The sequence below is a fragment of the Meriones unguiculatus genome, chromosome 4 (genome assembly GCF_030254825.1).
Source record: "Meriones unguiculatus strain TT.TT164.6M chromosome 4, Bangor_MerUng_6.1, whole genome shotgun sequence".
In the NCBI taxonomy this organism is placed as follows: Eukaryota; Metazoa; Chordata; class Mammalia; order Rodentia; family Muridae; genus Meriones; species Meriones unguiculatus.
This window is the reverse complement of record NC_083352.1, coordinates 101021552-101039955: the sequence shown is the minus strand read 5'-3', so window position 1 is coordinate 101039955 and position 18404 is coordinate 101021552. Positions and strand designations below refer to the sequence as shown.

Sequence of the window (18404 nt, the reverse complement as noted above, 5' to 3'; positions counted from 1 at the left end):
CTGGTAGCTTCCAATGCCTCTCTCCAGTTCTCCTCTCCCTTGAAGATGAGCAAAAGGTGGACCTCCCCCCCCACTCCCCCGCCCATACCCAAACTCAAGGCGAAAGAACCTGGGACCTGGTCCACAGGGAAAGGTGGACTGGTGGGCCCAGGGCCCAGACAGTCCCTGCTTCTATTGTGTGTGGGCTGCTGTAGCTGGTTTTCCTGCCCAAGCTAGACAGCTTTCCCAGGAAAAGACAAGGGCCTGGGTAGGTGAGGCAGAGAGCAAAAGTAGGAGTTTTCCAAAGAAGCTCTCATTCATTTTCTTTTTCTATCTGTCCAGCATCCCCCCTGGGAAAGGATCTGGGCCCCAGAAACTGAGGGCCTTCTCCTGTGGGCTGCCCCTCCTCCGCTGTCAACTGTAACTTTATAGGCAGAAATCCAATGTCCTTGGCAACTGTCTGTCACGGGTCGGGAACTCCATCGACGTGTACCCTGGACACTCGGCAGCCTTCCCTCTTGTGTCGAGATATGCTACCCGGAGCACTGAGAACGCCCTTCTGGGACTGCCCGTGTGAGTCCTACAGCGCCTGCGCCCCTCCCTTCCTGAGCACTCTTGCCCTGGAGAGATGCCAGAGTTCCCCAAAGTCCCTCAGACTAGAGGACGGCGGCTGTCACCAGCTGATATTTTGTCATGTAAATGTCAATGAAGCGCCCATTGGAGGCCCCATACCTGCCGCAGGGGCGTGAATTCTGAGTACTGGAGCAACTCAATAATTTCTCAGAAGCTGGGCAGTGGTGCGGGCCTTGCCCAGTGGGCAGCCCCTCTTAGCCAGGTCTAGAAGGGTGGGTAGACGGAACAGCTGACGCAGGGGCATGGCAAACGAGGGCACAAAAAACTGGAGGCGGAGGCCGGGGGTAGAGAGGTTAGTGGCAGGGCTCTTGGTCTGCATGGGAAAGGCCCTGGGCTCCATCTTCGGTACCACAAACAAACAACACGAAGGACCAGAGCTGCCCTGATAAGGCCTCACTTCCATCAGTTTTTGTCAGAAATTACCTTTACTCCATAGCTACGGCTATAGGCTGGGGTTCCTAGAGCCTGGCTCAGCCGGAGCAGTAGCTATTTTGAGATGCTGTTCACTGGGGCCCTAGAAAAGGATCTCAGAGACCTGTGCTGCAGCCTCGCGTACCGGGGTGGGCTTGGAATTCTGTGATAGTTCAGAATCAGCCTCGTGCTCTGAACAGAATATCCAGCATTACCCCATTCCCCTCATGACCCTTTAGCAGTCACCTCTCCTGGAACCAGCCAGTGACCTTCCTCTTAGTCAAGCTGTGGCTTAGATGTCAGGCTATCGTATCCTGTGAGCTGGACAGGAGGAGCCTGCCGGGTGCTCCCTTTTCTCTGTAGGGTCAGGCTACCCTCACTGCCCACAGCTTGGCAGTTGTGGCAGCTCCCACCCTTCTTCCAGATGGGACAACAATGGGGGAGGTGACTTCAGCCTGCCAGCAGGGTGGCCCTGACCCTGGAGCCCCAGGGCTGGAGAGACTCCCCAAGGCTGCACAGGACTGCTGTGGGTGTGGCCAGCTAGCTAGGAGAGGACATTTCATGTGAATGTCTGTGTGTGGTCTGTGTGTGTGTGTGTGTGTGTGTGTGTGTGTGTGTGTATCTGTCTGTCAGGTTCCCAGGGTGTGGGGTGAGGTAGACCATAATGCTAGTGACTGCCCAAGTCCTTGTGAGTTAGACTCTCCTATAGGGGGATAGAAACTCAGGGTTTGAGGACTGGAAGTTCATTCTACTCAGAAAAAAAAATGTCCTCAGCACCCCAAGGAAGGGACCCCCAAGGCTTCTTTGTTAGATGAACAGTCCTAGCTCTGGCCAAAGGGAGAAGGGAAATTCTGCTACTGGAATCCCACTTCAGTCTAGTTCAGCTGAGATGGACACCTACCCATGACAGGAGCTTATCTATGCCCCCAGCCCCTAAGAAGTTGGAATGGTTGGGCAAATGTTTTCTGCCAGCATGGGGCTGGCTTAGGGGTCAAGTGGACCCTATGCACTTATCCTCCCTCCCTATACTTACTCCCCTTCCTCAGGCTTCCTGGACCCCAGGCCTCTGTGAGGCCTGCACAGGATGCTGGGTAGTTCCCCTTGGTGGCTACAGTGGGGGACTGGCTTGGCTCTGCTCTGCCTGGGGGTGGTGAGACCTCCCAAGCACTGCCTGGGCACAGACCTCCCAGGCTCCCACCAGACGGCTCTGGCTGCTGTACAACAGAGAGGCTGGGACCAATTACATAGTCCTGCAGGGCTTGGACCCTCCCACTCCCAAAGGGTGGGGTGGGGTCCCTTGTCTGACGGCGACGGAGCTCCAGGTGGATGACATTTCTTTGCAAGCAGCCTTCCAGTTCAGATCCTCCTTTTGACATGCCGCTCTCAGCACCAAACCTTGCCAGCTGACCTCCCAAGTCTCTGGGAGCTAGATTTGGGAGACTATGAAACTAGGGTGATCCTTCTTTCCCGGAGTCAGAGCCTTTGACAGAGTCTGGTGCCTTAGAATATCAGGCCTATGTGGCTCTCAGTCATGAATAGGTCTGCTTTAGATGAACTCGGGTCCTAGCTCAATAGATCTTTCATCTCTGTGTTCAGTCCTGGGATGCATCCTGCTAAGTTTCTGACACCTTTCTTTTGGGAAAGGGCACAATTTAGGAGACAAGGGCTGCCTGGTTTTATAGGTACACGCAGCAAGCGATATGAACAGGTGCATGAGTGGATAACAGTAGTTTCAAATGCTGGGTACTTGGAAAAGTTCACAGGCCCAGTTCCCAGTCATATGGAACCAAAGAGTCCCATTCAGCGCATGGAGGCAGTGGGTGTTGGGTTGGTGGAGGGATGGCATTTATGGCTAAAGCGGTGGCTGTTGTGGGTTAAAGAATGATGCTCACGCTGTTTGGTAGAGGTGGCTTGGCTCTTATCTGTTGTGTGCCATTTGGCCAGGAGGACTGGATGGGAACAATAGGGATGGGAGAAGCAAATGCAACCCATTACTGCAGGGTCACCACCGACAATGGCAGCCGAGAGTGCTATGGACGTTTGGGAGCAAGCCACATGCGATGGAGTGGCTTCCGTGAGCGGGGCAGGGATCAGACATATTTTGAAGGATGTTCCAGAATTTCAGAGTTATATTGTGGTGGGCATGTGGGTTCTCGGGGTGTTATCACAGGCATTGTCCAATTTTAGGGTCACTGGAGGAAAGGTGGGCTGTATAGGAGAGGGCCAGGGCTGCTGTTCAGCGTTTTGAAGTGTTCTGACCCAGGATGGCTGCTGCATGGTCAACTTGTGTCCTTCAAAGTAGCCGCTTACTGTGTATGGGCCTTTGGAGAAACACAGGGCTCTTGCTCTGCAGGGGCTCCATGGGAACCTGGCTGGGAAGCTGGGCCACTCATGGGTTTCCGTGGCGACAACAGGGCGGAGCCAGGAAACAGCCGCTCAGGAAGGAAGGCTGGCCTTCAGGCCAGAGAGAACCCACTGGGCTGAGGAGGCGCCAGACATTCTGTCCAGTTTCCCCAACCCCTGCTGGCCGGTACTCTTGCCCATTCCGTTGGCCTCACCCTCGGCCCCACCCCCACACCTCAGGACTGCCGGGCTTTTCATCGTTACTTTTATTCTCAGCTCGGGTCTGTGGATATTGCTGTCTCTTTCTCATGAGTGCTTCGGTTCCCTTGGTGGTCCTTTGCCTATAAGGTGGGCTCACTGCAGGCCTACACTTAGGCTTCTGGAGGGTAGTACCTATCCTGAATGCCTTGCCATGTTGGGCTGGCCTCTCCCTGCCTTGACAGACTGGGAAATGGGGATAAAAGGGAGACCAGGGTAGAGAAAGAAAACATCTGTCTCCTCTTCTACCCTCCTTATTTTTCTCTCTTCTTTCTCTTCCTCCTCTTCTTCTTCTTCCTCCTGCTCCTCCATTTTGGTTTTTTGATACACAGTTTCTCTGTATAGACCTGGCTGTCCCGAAACTCCCTCTGTAGATCAGGCTGTCCTTAAAATCACAGAGATGCACCCACTCTGTCTCCCAAGTGCTGGGATTAAAGGGGTGCCCTGCCTCCACCTGGCTATATTTTCCTTCTTTTTTAAAAATGTTGCTAACTGGACCAGGCATGGTTGTCAGCCTGGTCTATGAAGTGAGTTCCAGGACAGCCAGGGCTATACAGAGAGACCTTGTCTCAAAACAAAAATAAAAACAAAAAAAGGGCCCAGGAACTCTCCATGCAGCTCAGGCTGGCTTCTGCCTTCTGAGTTTTGGGATTGTAGGTGTAGGAATCATACCCAGCTTTGTATTTTCTTTTTCTTTTTTTCTTTTCCTGGCTGTTGACAAGTAGCTTTGGTGGGGAACCAGCTGGCTATGTTTAGGGACTTCCACTCTCCTTTCCTCAGAGACAATTCATTCTTTTGGTACTGAGCCCCCTGCTGGCACCAGACTTCTGAGGTAGGAAATTAGAAAAGAACAAACAACCCCAATCCTTGCTGTGAAATGTTTCCACTCTGAAGTGGAAGAGAAAAAAAAAAATCAATAAATCCACAAATAAGCCAGTATCAGGAATATTAGGTATGAGAAGGGGCTAGGTCAGTTTTTTCATGAATGGTTTTTGAGCCCACACCTAAAAGAAACAGGTGAAGAAACCATACAAAAAGCATTCTACATAGCTGGGGAGTTGTTTAAAGTCACTGGAGAAAAAAAAAAGGGAGCAGGTGGATGGAAGGGCAGGGATGAAGCCTGAGGGCCAAGAGGCCCAGTGGAGCCTGGAAGGATCTTGCTTTTTCCTCTGATTCTGAGCTGGGAAGACTTTTCAGTGACTTGGCACCCCATAGGCTCGGCACAGCTTTGCTCCTGTAGGAGCTTAACTCTGACTGACTCTGTCCAGGCTGGTCTCTGCAGGATGGCAGGGCAGACAGGCAGGCCAGGCCACCTCAGAAATCCACAGGTTTGCTGTCTCTGAGTCAGACCTCCGTGCTTCATCCAGTGCCTCTGACCTGGTGGCTGCCTGGGACTCCTTAGGGCAGGAGGGTGGAGTGGCCGCCAGGCTGGCGGGCTGGCAGGGCAGGGGGGCAGCATTTCTGGGAATTGTGTGGGGGAAGCACATTGTTAGAGCAGGCCTTCAGCTAGGGCCTCACTGGCCTCTGGGGGATGCCTCCTGCCTCCCTAGCATTGCCTCTGGGGGAGGAAGCTGGATCCTGGCCAGGCTGTGAGCTGGTGGGGGACTTTCCAAATGGACGTTTCCATAAAGCCATGGCTCTTCCCATTCTGTAGACTAGGAGACTGAGGCTCAAAAACCTGGCAGTTACACAGACAAAGCCAACATCCATGCGCCCAGCCTCCACCTCCTCCCCTCATCTGACCAGAGATTCTTTTATCTGTCACTGGTTACTGCTCTGACTGACCACAGAAGCCAATGTCCGAGGAGGGACTGGCTGTGGTTGTGGATCCACAGAGCGCTATGGTGGAGACCCACAATTCCCGCAAATGGGCTAGAGGACCTGCATGCAGGGGAGGGACTACCATATGGTGGCAGGAGCAGGACCTCCTGGGGCTGAGGATGCCTCCCAGTCTGTGATGATGGGAAACAAGGGGCTCCGTGTGAGCTTGGCATTGTGAGTCTTCCCACCCACCAACGCCCTGCCTTGGCCAGAGGGGAAGCTGGCCACTGGGGTCAGGGCCAGCTCTGGGCTGACGGGGACGGGGGGTAGGGATCACAAATAGAAAAATAAATGACTTGAGCTTCCGCTGTTTCCTGAACTGAGGAAGGGGGAAGGGCAGGCTTTGGGTCAAAGGTGCAGTGGACTGGTGGGGCAGACCCTGGGGATGTCCCATGACCCCACTCCATTAGGGCATTGCCTGCCCTTTTCAGACCTTCAAGATGGTCTATGTCCACCCCAGAGCCCCTCAGATAGGGCTTTGTTGCTCACTGAGGGCTCCTGAAGTTAGAGATCCATTGCAGGGACAGACTTTTAAGAAAAACCAGGAGTGTGTATGTGTGCCCCAGGAAGGTTGTGTGCAAAAGCCAATTGGTGGACTGTGAAGAGCCTCTTTTAGGGAACTTGGGAAAAGCCCCCCCCCAGTGGTAAGAAGGCCAACAAGGTACGCAAGGCCATCTGCCAGAAGGATTCTTTCCCAAATGGTATCACACTGTCTAAGAAACTTCTCATCTCCAAAAGCAGGCAGGTATGTCCCTCTCCACCATCTTCAGAGGGCAGAGAACAGCACCATGCTGGTGAGAATGCCTGGGTGAGTCTATGGTCTAGGTGTTTGGTGGGAGATTCCACTAAAGATAAAGCTCCCAGAGTCAGCAAGGTGTGTGTGTGTGTGGGGAGGGGTCTGAAGTGTCAGGTGACTTCTCTGAGCAAGGGTCAGAAGGTTGCATTTGGAGCTCCTGGAGGGTCTGGGATCAGAGATTTTTGTTTGTTTCTTAGAAAGCTCTCTCTTACATGTCTCTGAGGATGACCTTGAACTTCTGATCTTTCTGCCTCTACCTCCCAAGTGCTGGGAGTACAGGCAGGTACCTGTGATGCCTGGTTTATATGCAGTACTGTGGACTGAACACAGGGCTTCCTACATGCTAAGCAGACACTACCAACTCAGCTCATCTCCGAAGCTGGAATGTGGAAATCTCTGGCTGGTTAGCACCAGCTCCACAAGGGAGGACCCCTCAGGACTGAACACAGTTTTGATCTGGCGTCTTTGTGATCCTAGCTCCCCTGCTGGTGATATAGTGGGCTGTCCTCGGGGAAAGGATCAGGGGCTTGGGAGGTCTGTAGGTTGCTCCTGCCACCTACAGGCTGCTGTTGCTCATCACTGGGACTAGCCGGGGCTGGGACTACTTATTCAGTGGGATGGTGGACAGCCCCTTTGATGGGTGTCAACCCTCAGCCAAACAGAGCTTGGCTGGGTGGCTCCCTTACTGCCTGTGCCGTGGTAGGGTCCGGCAAGTATTAACTCAATGTTCAAACACAGGGTTCCCTGTGTTCCTTTATTTGGGGTGGTTAGGCCTCCCTTCCACTAAATCCCCAATCTTAAGAGAAAAGGTTAGCGGGGAGAGGGGGTCCAAACCCCTTTGCTTCTCCCAGCTTTTTAGGGTCAAGGGGTTCCTTTAGGGCTCTATACCAATCTCCGTTAACCACAGACGGAGTTGCTGCACCCTGTCTGTTCCAAACTGCTACACTGTCTCTGGTCTCTCCAAACTGCTACCCACCACACACCACACACCAATACCAAACTCCACACCTTCTCTTTCTTGGCTCTCATATTTATACCCTCAGAGTCCTAGAGAGTGGCATGCCCCTCTCCCTGCCACACGTGGTAGGCTGTTTTACCAGCTGGCAAAGGCCACACTCCGCACAAGACAAACTATAGCCCAATTAAAATCCCACACTTGGGATTAAAACAAAAACATATTTACATAACGTACAAAGAAACCAAAGCTTCCGTTACAGTTCCCTTTCCCAGAATTTGCTTGGCTGGGTTTAGCCTACAGCAAGGACCCAGCTCCCAGTAAAGGGCAGAATCAGACCTGGTATGGAGGCTGTACAGCCCTGTTCATCTCTGGAAGAGCTTTGTTACCTACAACAAATTTCATGCTTTTCCTTACGGTAAAGGTGTCCTAACTGACTAAACGGTCAGCTCAGACCATTTGTGTATTCCATTTGCCCTCTTGCCTCCTGGTCACTGTGGATACTGTTGAACTAGAAGAAAAGCCACACACTGATCACTTGGACAGCAGACTCTGATAGATGGAAGTATTTTTTTAATGATTTTTATTTATTTTATGTATATGAGTGCTCTATCTGCATGTGTACCCGCATGGCAGTAGAAAAGGATATAGACGGTCGGGAGCCACCACGTGGTTGCTGGGAATTGAACTCAGAACCTCTGCAAGAACTGAGAGTGTTCTTAACCTCTGGGACATCTCTGCAGCCCCCAGATGGAAATTTTTTTGAACACTGAACTCTGACCCGTCGGGGACACAGTCTGGATCTGAGAACCAAGAAGTGACACTGGACCATTTTTAAGGCAGGCTTTATTATAAGAAAAACTGTAACCAGGTAACAACCAGGTAACCAGGTGTAGGAAGCAAGGGGAGGGCAGCATTATATCATTTTGACTAGCTAAACAACGTATGACCTTTAATTTGATTGGCCCTGCAGTGGGGACTTTACAGAATGTCCAGGAAATAAAGTATACAAAGTTTGAGAAATGAAACCATAGAGACTTAACAATATAAGAGGTTATTCTGACCTTACAAAGTGTCAGCATATTAATCACTGGGAAGCAGAACCTGAGAACCTGAACGTAATTTTACTTTATGATCAAGATGGAGACTAAAGACCAAATGGCTTCACTTACGCCAAAGAGGAAAGCAGGTGTCAATACAGGAGTTACAGTTACACTGAAAACCAAAGTAGGGCTCAACAGAGATAGTTATGTAAAAAGTTAAAGCAGGACTCAACAAGTGCAACAATTCAGACAACTATCTTTTGGCACCAGCACACCTGCCACCATCTGTAGAGACGAGGAAAGAAGTACCTCTCTTGTGTGAGCATGCTTATAGTCTTCCTGAGGCACTGCCTCAGTACCTGATTGCTTCAGTTCCCTGCCCTGTTCTCAATGTATAATGTGAATCGGATGATCCTGACCGCAACCTCCGTCATCCTCCCTTCACAGGTTGGGAGACTGAAAGGAGAGCAACGTGGAGAACATGGGATTTACACTCTTGTTAGGTTGACTTCGGAACCCGAATAACCCCACCCCATACCGGTTTTTTTCTGTGTAGCCCTGGCTGTCCTGGAAATAGCTCTGTAGACCAGGCTGGCCTCAGAGATCCCCCTAACTCTCCGCCTTTAGAGTGCTGGGATTAAAGGCATGTGCCACTACTGCCTGGCTAAAGCCTGAATTCTTCGGGCTTTTCAGAGTCTGGGGCCTAGACCTCACAGTGTACGCCGCATCTGCGCGGAGGGAAGAACGACCCGAACTCGGCTTGAAAACAGTGGGGTAAGTCCAACGTGGCTTAGGGCCGAGCTGAGAGGTCCCGACCGCGCGCACTTCTAGCAGGTGGAGGCGACCGGAGGTGACCAGTGAAGGGCAAGTGGCTCAGATGGGAGCCCCGTAGGGCTCTACTTCTCCCTCCTCTAGTTCCACCCGCTCCCTGGCATTTGGAGGGCATGTAGGACGGTGGGCTGGCGGAGGTACCGACTGAACTACCTCTTCCAGCGGGCCGCGCGCCTAACGCCGCGCAGTCGTCTGGGAGTTGTGGTCCCGGGGGCGGAGATTCTTTATCATGTTGCACGCGGCCGCCAGGCGGAGGTTTGGACCGCGGGTCTAGGCTGCGGCAGCCGAGGTCGGGCCGGGCGGCGCAACCGGCGCAACTCCCCGCCACCGAGGTGGTGATGGGCAAGGAGGAGGAGATTGCGCGGATTGCCCGGAGGCTGGACAAAATGGTGACCAGGAAGAGCGCGGTGAGGGGCGGGGGCCGCCAGGACCCTCTGAACCTCCCCCTCGGGCAGAATGACACCTAGCCCAGTGGAGACCCCTTCTCCAGGCCCGCCCTCCACCTTGTCCTGGGACTGCCGCTTCGCACTGGACGCCACGCTGACTGAGAGCTGCCCCATGTTCCGTTGCCCAGCGGTGGCAGCGGACGTCCTTGGCTCAGCCGTTATCTCCCCTCTCTTCCCCACCCTCCAGAACCAGGTTTCTCTAATAAAATATTTCCCCTGCTTTGTCAGGCTTCAGGCAGCCGGTATGGGAAGACAGTAGAAATTCCGAGATGAGATTGTGGCCTTGAGACCTGAGGAAACCGACTCTGCCCCTTGCCTGGCCCGGGGCAGTATGGGCTTGGCAGTCCAGCCTGCCTTCCAACCGTGGCCACCTGCGTAGCCTTTCCAGGGGCATCCTTAGGGGATGATGGCACCTGCATCTTGCCGTCCGTGGGTGGGAAGGCACTAGGAGGTGATCTTAGGGCGAAGTATGGCCCGCTCATCCACAGCATCACTCCCAGATCAGCCCTGATGGCTGAGTCATGAGTGTACAGTTGTGCTTGAAGTGGAAGGCTGCCGGACAGCTTTTGGAGATGACCAGGATTGCTCTGGGTTCCTGTTGGTCAGGGTTGGAGGACTGGGGTCTAAACCAGGAAGGGGGTTGGTTAAGTTTCCATATATCCCTTTACAATGGAAACAGAACCCACTTTGCAATCACCTGGGTTGCTGAGCTCTACTGGTGCGCTTCTTTCTGCTAAGGGTGTTAAAAATTTTGAACTTGGAACCGAAGGTGGCAGAGATGGGGTGGGAATCCATAGGGGCTTGGGAACTGAGCAGAGACACAGCAAGAGTGAAGGCCACAGACAGGACTGTACAGTGGAAAGGGAAACGGCAGAGGTTCCAGCAACCTGAGAGGTTCATTGGAATAGCTGGTGGTTTGTCTGGGCTTCCCTTGTTGTGAGTGCAGGGCTGTTGCAAAAGAGAGGCCCTGGCTCTGAGGGTTAGGTCTCCTCAGGAAGTCAGTCACCTCAGGGCTGATTGGTGTACAGTCCCACCGAGAGGAACCTGCCTTAGGGCCACGAAACAAGGCTGCAGCCTGAGCAAATAGTTCACACAGGTTGGAGGGTCAGCCCCAGCCCCTCCCACTGCTTCTAGTAAGGAGGGTTTGACTCGCTGGGTGGGTTCTCTCAACATCTGTGGCATATGAAGACACATGAGCTCCTAGTGGCAACTTGAAGGACAGCAAGCACAACAGTGTTGGGTGTTGGAAGAGTCTGTCTCAGTTGTAGGAAGAAGATGTTTGAATAAAACTTTGAAGAGCTAGGAAGATGAGCAGTCTTAAGCAGAGTGAGGGGTTTAAGGTAAGAACAGGAGGAGCCTGCCTGTCCTGGAGGTGTGAAGAACAGAGCTCAGGCAGAGGAAGAAAACAGGGTTGTCAGTTACAATACCTAGGAGAAGGATGGTGGCTCTCAGTATTTACTTAAAAATGATGCCACGCACACAACAGATATTATATGAAAGAGATTTATTGAATGGTGGTGGAAAATGAAAGAGACATGGTAGTGGTCTCCCAGGAAAGAAAGCGAGGCAGGGAAAGTAAGAGAGGAAGGTAAGAGAGAGACAAAATGGTGGGTTGGTCCTTTTATAGCTCGTGCACAGCTGACCCACGCCTGCCACACACCTGGTGGTGGGCGACGCATGATGACATCATAGGTTACTAGGCAACCCAGAATCAGGCTGCCATTACGCTAACAGTGGCCAGTCTGGAAAAGAGATAGAGTGGGACTATGGAACTTTTAGGTGCTGGCTTTAAGAAAAACTTATCATCAGCTGGGCACAGTCATGCACACCTGTAATCCCAGCACTCAGGGAGGTAGAGACAGGCAGATCTCTGTGAGTTCAGACCAGTTTGGTCTACAAAGCAGGACTATACAGAGAAAACCTCTTGGGGGAGGTGGATGGAGAAAGAAACAATCATTCTTTTATATATATATATATTATGGAATATAATATATATTTATATACATAATAAATATATATTTTTGCATCTGTTATCACTAGCATGTGTGTGCGTATGCTCTTGTATGTGTGTGTGTCTGAGAACAACTCCTGGAAACTGGTTCTCTCCTTCCACCATATGGGACCTGGAGATTGAATTTATGTTGTACAGCTTGTTGGCAAGCACCTTTACCTGCTGAGTCATCTTACCTGCCTTTCCCTTTTGATACTGGGTATCAAACCCAGGGCCTTAACATACCAGGCAAGTGCTTTACCACAACTGTATCTATATGGCGCTCTCTTTGTTTTAAGACACAGGTGTCTATGCTAATCCTGAATTCACTCTGTAGCTCAGGCAAGCTTTGAACTTTTAATCCTCCTGCCCCAGCCTCCTAAGTGTAGGAGATGCTACCACCTGTGTCACCAGTTTTGGCAGTTTTCTTTTTTTTTTGTTTGTTTGTTTTTCAAGACAGGGTTTTACTGTGTAGCCTTGGCTGTCCTGAAACTCACAATGTAGACCAGGCTGTCCTCGAATTTAGACATCCATCTAAATCCGTCTGCCTCTCATACGCTGGACTCAAGGCGTGGGCCATCACTGGCTGGCGGCAGTTTTCAATTAGCAATAATTGTGCCTCTGATAAACCTTTTTGGCTTTGTGCAGCTACTTTGCAAACCTGTGGCTGGAGTAGAGGTTCCTGAGAGTTAAGGCAAAGGATTTTAAGGTGGGACAGAAAGAGCCTGCCTACTCTGGAGGTGCAGCCTGCCTGTAGATACTGAAGAACAGAGAGCTTGGGCAGAGGAAGGAAACCAGGGCTGTCTGTTACAATAGGAGAAGTGCTATCCCAATATGTGGGCACTATGAGGAGAGGCTGCTTTACCACCTTGGCAGAGATGGATTAAAGCTAAGGAACCTGAGTTATACCTGAGTGTCCTTCCATGTTGAGCAGGAGCATTTTTTCCCCCTCTGGTAGTTTGTTCATTGTCCTGGTGAGGTTTCCATGAAGTCTGCAGGTCACCACAGATACAGGGTGAGAAAGTTCCTGATCTTGAGTACGGCTGTTGAGCTGTTTGCCTCTATTCCTGCCTTGTGGCAGGCTTACAGGAGCATGTATGGAGGGTTCTGGGCATCTCAAGGTAGAGGAGTGGCTTCTTTCTGACATGTAAACAGTCCCTTATGTGATCAGAAAGAGGTGGGGTTGTCCACTAAGGATCCCCTCCCCGCAGCAGGGTTTCCCTGTGTAGCCCTGGCTGTCCTGAAACTCACTCTGTAGACCAGGCCAGTTTGGACCTGAGAAATTCACCTGCCTCTGTCTCCTGAGTGCCAGGATTAAAGGCATCCACCACCACCCCGCATCCAGTAAGGTTTAAAGTCCTTTATGAAAGTCCCTTTTCCTTCCAGGAGGGAGCCATGGATTTGCTGCGGGAGCTGAAGGCCATGCCTGTTACACTGCACCTGCTCCAGGTAAGCTCTTCCTGTCCTGGTCCAGGATAGTTCCAGAGACAGCAATCCCAAAAGCATCTAGCAGGGTTCCCCATATTAACTCCCACATGGCTTAGCTGGCATAAACAACTGTTTATAATTGGAGAGGGTTTCCAATTATCTCTGGTGATCAGTGGGGTGGGAGGTGGGTGCTCTGGGTTCCAAATGAGATCATAGCCATTGTCCCTGCTCATCCCCCAGCTGTTCCCTGTGGGAGCCAAGAGTCCTTGGTGAGGAGCTGCCTCTTGAGCAGGCACCTACCACTTCTGACTCAAGGCCATTTGCCTTACAGTCCACCCGTGTTGGGATGTCTGTCAATGCCCTGAGGAAGCAGAGTTCGGATGAGGAGCTCATTGCACTAGCCAAGTCCCTCATCAAGTCCTGGAAGAAGCTCTTGGGTGCAGGTCAGAATGTAAGGGGTGCTCTTGCTGGCAGCACAGTACTGGCCCTGCTATCCTGATTCAGGCTGTCTGGCAGTGGGATACAACAAACACAGATGAGAAAACTACCCATCCCTGGGCTGGAAGTGGATAAGGATGATGAAAGATGGGTGCCATCTGTTGTGGTGGGAAGGGGAAGGCCTGGGGTGCATGGCCATTGAGACAAGGGTGTATGCTGGGAGGGAGGTTTTCAAGCTGCAGGAGGTCAACAGAAAAGGAGGTCCAGGTCAGGATGTTCCCACTGAAGATGCAAGAGGTGAGCTAGGCAGACTGTGGCTGTTTCTGGGGACGGTGGACAACTGGGTTGCATAGAGGCTCCTGTTGATTAGGAAGGCAGCATTCCTGGACTATGTCTACTCCTCTGTGAGACAAGCCAGTCCCTGTCCCTCTTTACAGTCACATGTCCTGGTCCCTAGTTTGGGCTGTGGGAAGACCCTGCCCATGTTTTCAGAAGGAGCCTTGTATGAGGCATATGCTTCTTTTCTGGCCAGGTGGGGCCTTAAAGAGTCCCACCACAGCTTGCCTGAGGAGAGTGAGTCGTGAAGACGCTGGTGGGCTTGCTGGGTACCAAAAGGAAGGTCTGGTGGCCTCCTGGCACCTTGCCTGCTTAATGGCTTTAAGCAGTAAGGATAATGGTCAGGCTGAGGCTGGGCCAGCACCTGGCTTCCTGCTCCTGACCAGTCTATACCAACCATTTTTTTATATTGGCAGATGTTTCTAATGGCAAATCCAGGGATCAAGGGAGGGGTGCATCATTGCCCACATCGTCTTCAAAGGATGCCTCAGGGACCACGGATCTCAGGTAGCATACCTAAAGGCAGGTACATACATTTCTGCCTCTTGCCTCAGCTTCCTCAGTGAGGAAAGGAGGCTGATCTCCATTTGCCTGGTTACTGCTCTGAGGGAAGGGCCCTCTCCAGGGTTCCATTTATAAGGTTAGTCTGCCTCATGCTGGATACCATTCCACTGCTTAGTTCCTTTCTTGTCCATCTGAGATGTCTGGCTGTGTCCGCCTGGCTGTCAGTGGCATCACTGAGACCTTCATTAGCTACTACCCAACAGAGCTGGCCCAGCCCAGGCCTCCTCCTTGTCTACTTCCTTTTTTGCTGCTCAGCAGGATTGGTGAATGGGTTCCCTAATGCAAATGCTATCCAGAGCTAGAGGAAGGCCCAGCTCATATCTCCACATTCAAGCGTGGCCACACCACTACCTTAAAGGTGGTCAGGGCAGCCCTGTCACTGTGGAGACTAGGAGCACTGCTAGTAACAGACTATGGATGAGAGGCTACTTTGACCAGATGGTAGCAGTGGCCAGAGGCTGGGCTCAGGCCACGACAAGCTAAGCTCTGGACCCCAGTGTATCAGTCCTGATATGATTTTATGTCCTGAGCTCATTAGCACATTTATATAATTGATTTTGCTCCAGAGAGCCACCTGATGCTGCTGATTTCCAGAGGTGTGTGAGGAAAGGGCCTACTGGGCACAGCATGATTTATGGGCAAGTCTTGTGTTAGGCCCAGACGTGAGGAGATCCTTGCCCAATTTCATTTGTGTTGAGTGTGGTTACCTGTGACATTAAGACTTGACTTTGGTGCTGGGTGCGGTGGTACACACCTGTAATCCTGGCAGAGGCAGGTGGATCTCTGTGAGTTCGAGGCCAGCCTGGCTAGCCAAGGCTACACAGAGAAACCCTGTCTTAAACAAAACAAACAAACAAAAACAAAAACAAAAAAATAAACAGAAAAACCTTGACTTTGGGGACCTCCTACCACATCTTTACTGGAGCCAACTAGAAGTATCTGCCATCAACAGAGGTATTCACAGCACGGCCCATGTCTTGGGCCTCTTGGGAAGCACTCTGGAGGTAGCAGGACTATTTCAGCCCATTTTGATCATGGAGCAGTGCTCAGACACTCTTTGTTAGGAACTGGCATCTACTTGGGGAGTGATCTGTGGCTCACTGTGGGCCCTCCAGCTAGTGCTCCGCTCTGATGAGGAGGCCAGAACACACAGGCATTCTGGGCTGAACTAAGGATAAATAAAGTCTTTGGGCCTAGCTGGAAGTCTGTCAGGATGGAGCAAATGGACTTTGGAGATCAGCATGGTATCCACATTTGCTTTTCTGGGGATCACCTGTGGCCCAGGAAGGGTCAGGGGATCACTAAGAGAGGACCCTGGGCAGCCTACCAGTGGTGGCCATCAGCTGCTGGAGGTGTGCATCTGAGCTCAGCAGGTTCAGTTTGAACCCAGCTTTGTGTCTCTAGCTGCAAGAAGCCAGACCCACCCAGGACCTCATCCACTCCAAGGATCACCACATTTCCACAAGTACCCATCACCTGTGATGCTGTGCGCAACAAATGCCGTGAGATGCTGACTTTGGCCCTGCAAACAGACCGTGAGTAGCACAAGCTCTGGATTTGACACTTGTCCAGATTCATGGGGTGGGCCTCTGGGCCACTGCCTGGGCCTCTGCTTGCTTCAGAGGTTGCTGCCAGAAAGACAGCTCTTCTCTTTAGCCCACTATGAGGAAGCTAGTGTTTTTTTTGTTTTGTTTTGTTTTGTTTTTTTTTTGGGGGGGGTCATCATAACACCTGTATCTTGGGAACTGTCTCCCAGGAATGCAAGTGTCCTGTTTAGCTTCTGGGGCTCTATACAAGAAGATGGGTGGCAAGAGGAAAAAGCCAGCAGGGGGAACTAGTGAGGGCTCCCTCTTACAGATGACCACGTGGCCGTTGGTGTGGACTGTGAGCATCTGTCAGCTCAGATCGAGGAGTATATCCTTTGTAAAGGTATATAGGGTCAAGGGCTTCGGATGGAGTCTGTGGCCCGTGAGTTGTGCTTCTCCAGTAAGCTGTTGGACATCACTGGTAGGCTACCCAGTGTCTTTTCTGGGTCACCCCCTGACCTTTCCTTGGCCATAGATGGGTAAGGGGCTGTGCCTACGTACTAGATAGATGTGGGTCTCAGCCAGGAACAGGCCTAGAGAAGGTAAAACATGATAGCCCCTCAGCTCCCCAACAGGTCTTGAGTGGGTGGACTCAAGCACCTGGGAAGAACATTACTCATGACTCCCGGAAGGGGGTAGAGCTCAGAAACCTCAGATGGGTCCTTAAATACCTGTGCACGCATCTTCCTGGATGTGGGAAACACAGACATGAAGTACAAGAACCGTGTTCGGAGCCGAATCTCCAACCTGAAAGACGCCAAGAACCCTGGCCTACGGCAGAACGTGCTGTGTGGCGCCATCACACCCCAGCAGATAGCTGTGATGACATCAGAGGTGAGCCCTGCCGGAAGGGCTAGGGCAGGCTGCTCCTGCAGAGCTGCAGGCTCAACGCTTGACCCCTTTCTCAGGAAATGGCCAGTGATGAGCTGAAGGAGATCCGCAAGGCCATGACTAAGGAGGCCATCCGTGAGCACCAGATGGCTCGCACGGGCGGCACGCAGACTGACCTGTTCACCTGCAGCAAGTGCAGGAAGAAGAACTGCACCTACACACAGGTTGGAGTCCGCGCTATCCTCCTCGTCTGGGACCTCAGGGCACAGTCATCCCCTTCTTGGATGTCACCTATGTCCCTGCTTTTGGTCTGGGGCTCTGTGCCAAGGCCAGGTGGCTTGGCCCTGCCCAGTATGGAGGGACAGGAGTGTAATATGTCGTTTGGCTGTGGGATCTTCAGACCCTGCCAAACCTCCCTGGAGGTGGAAGCCGAGGTGCTCTGGGAGACTATCTCAAGAGATATTGGGAAGAAGAGGGTGAATGACGATGGTCTCTCTAGAGAACAGCTCCAGGGCTTGTGTAAACTGCCACCATCTGCAATAGGCTGCAGAGGCCCGGGCCTGAGGGGCAGGGCAGGTCAGTCCCCACTACCTACCAGGACTGGCCACTGGTTTGCTCTTGGGTGCCCTAGATGGCCAGGGCCCAGAGGCCTGTCATCTCGGCTGATCTTTTCACTTATTTAGACCCTCCTGTTGGGAACCCGTACTTACCCTACATCCCAGACTCTACTGAGCACAGTTGTTTAGGCCCATAAAGGCCTCTGTTACGGTGATCCACCTTCTCCATAGGCCTAGTTCTAGGTTGAGGTAGGTCACTGGGCAGTTTCAAACCAAGTCGTCAACAGAGATCAGGGGGTGCGAAACCAACACTGCCCAAATCAGGCAGCAAAACCAGAGATTCAGCCATCCACCCTACAGGTGCAGACCCGAAGCTCTGATGAGCCTATGACCACCTATGTTGTCTGCAACGAGTGTGGGAATCGATGGAAGGTAGGTGGGTGGGCCCAGAATATTTGCTTCCAGTCCTGTCTCAGTGCATATTGGGCCTGAAGTAGGAACCAGGGCCCACTGTACCCAGCTAGCCTCCTGGGAGTCTCTGGGATGGAGCCCCAAGCCTATCCTATCTCTGCCCCAGTGGGTTATGGGGAGCCTTGGTAAGATATTTCCCTGCCTTCTTGCAGTTCTGCTGAGCCCTTGTACTGACGTATTGTAGTCCTGGCCATGGCTAACACTGTCCCTCCTGGAATGTTCTTGGTGGACAGTTTCTCTGGAGATTCCCCAGAAGGTGGCATGCCCCATCCCAGCCTGCCTGCCTGGTACGCACCTTTCTGCCCTATGTCCTTCATTATTAAATGTTTTATTTTGCCTTCCTCTGGCCTTGCTCCTAATGGGCTGTACACGGCTTTGGGGGGGGGGGGGTGTCCTGTCCTTCCATTGCTATAGATACCTCTCTGCCCTGGGCTCGCCAACGCTTGAGCTCTGCTGTGGTGGGGCAAGATCATAGACAAGAGCCTGTCTATTCTGAGAGATGACTTGAACATGTGATCCTAGGATGTCGTTGGCACTGCTGGCATGTGTTCCACCATGCTGGCTGTGTAGGTTGGTGGCATGTGGAGCTTGTCAGAACAGGACCTTGCCCGGTGTTCACCTATCCTCACCAGGCATAGCAGCCTAAGGAACTGGCACCCTTTCAGGACGTTTCATTCCATCTGCTCA

The 18404-nt window shown here is 52.1% G+C and overlaps 1 protein-coding gene across 4 annotated transcripts; it reads left to right on the top strand.

Annotated features, from left to right (window-relative positions):
- Nucleotides 1–299: 299 nt before the first annotated feature.
- Nucleotides 300–18058, top strand: Tcea2 (transcription elongation factor A2). Of its 4 annotated transcripts, none has more exons than XM_060382668.1 (10): nucleotides 300–552; nucleotides 12893–12955; nucleotides 13266–13377; nucleotides 14125–14215; nucleotides 15677–15807; nucleotides 16130–16186; nucleotides 16538–16692; nucleotides 16767–16913; nucleotides 17607–17678; nucleotides 17870–18058. In XM_060382668.1, the coding sequence occupies exons 2-10, from the start codon at nucleotides 12902–12904 to the stop codon at nucleotides 17876–17878; spliced, it is 828 nt and encodes a 275-aa protein (XP_060238651.1). In that variant the 5' UTR covers nucleotides 300–552; nucleotides 12893–12901; the 3' UTR covers nucleotides 17879–18058. The 4 variants fall into 4 exon arrangements, with proteins under 4 accessions (XP_060238651.1, XP_060238650.1, XP_021502079.1 ...); XM_060382667.1 differs by lacking the exon at nucleotides 300–552 and adding an exon at nucleotides 8790–9013; XM_021646404.2 differs by lacking the exon at nucleotides 300–552 and adding an exon at nucleotides 9271–9477.
- Nucleotides 18059–18404: the final 346 nt, after the last annotated feature.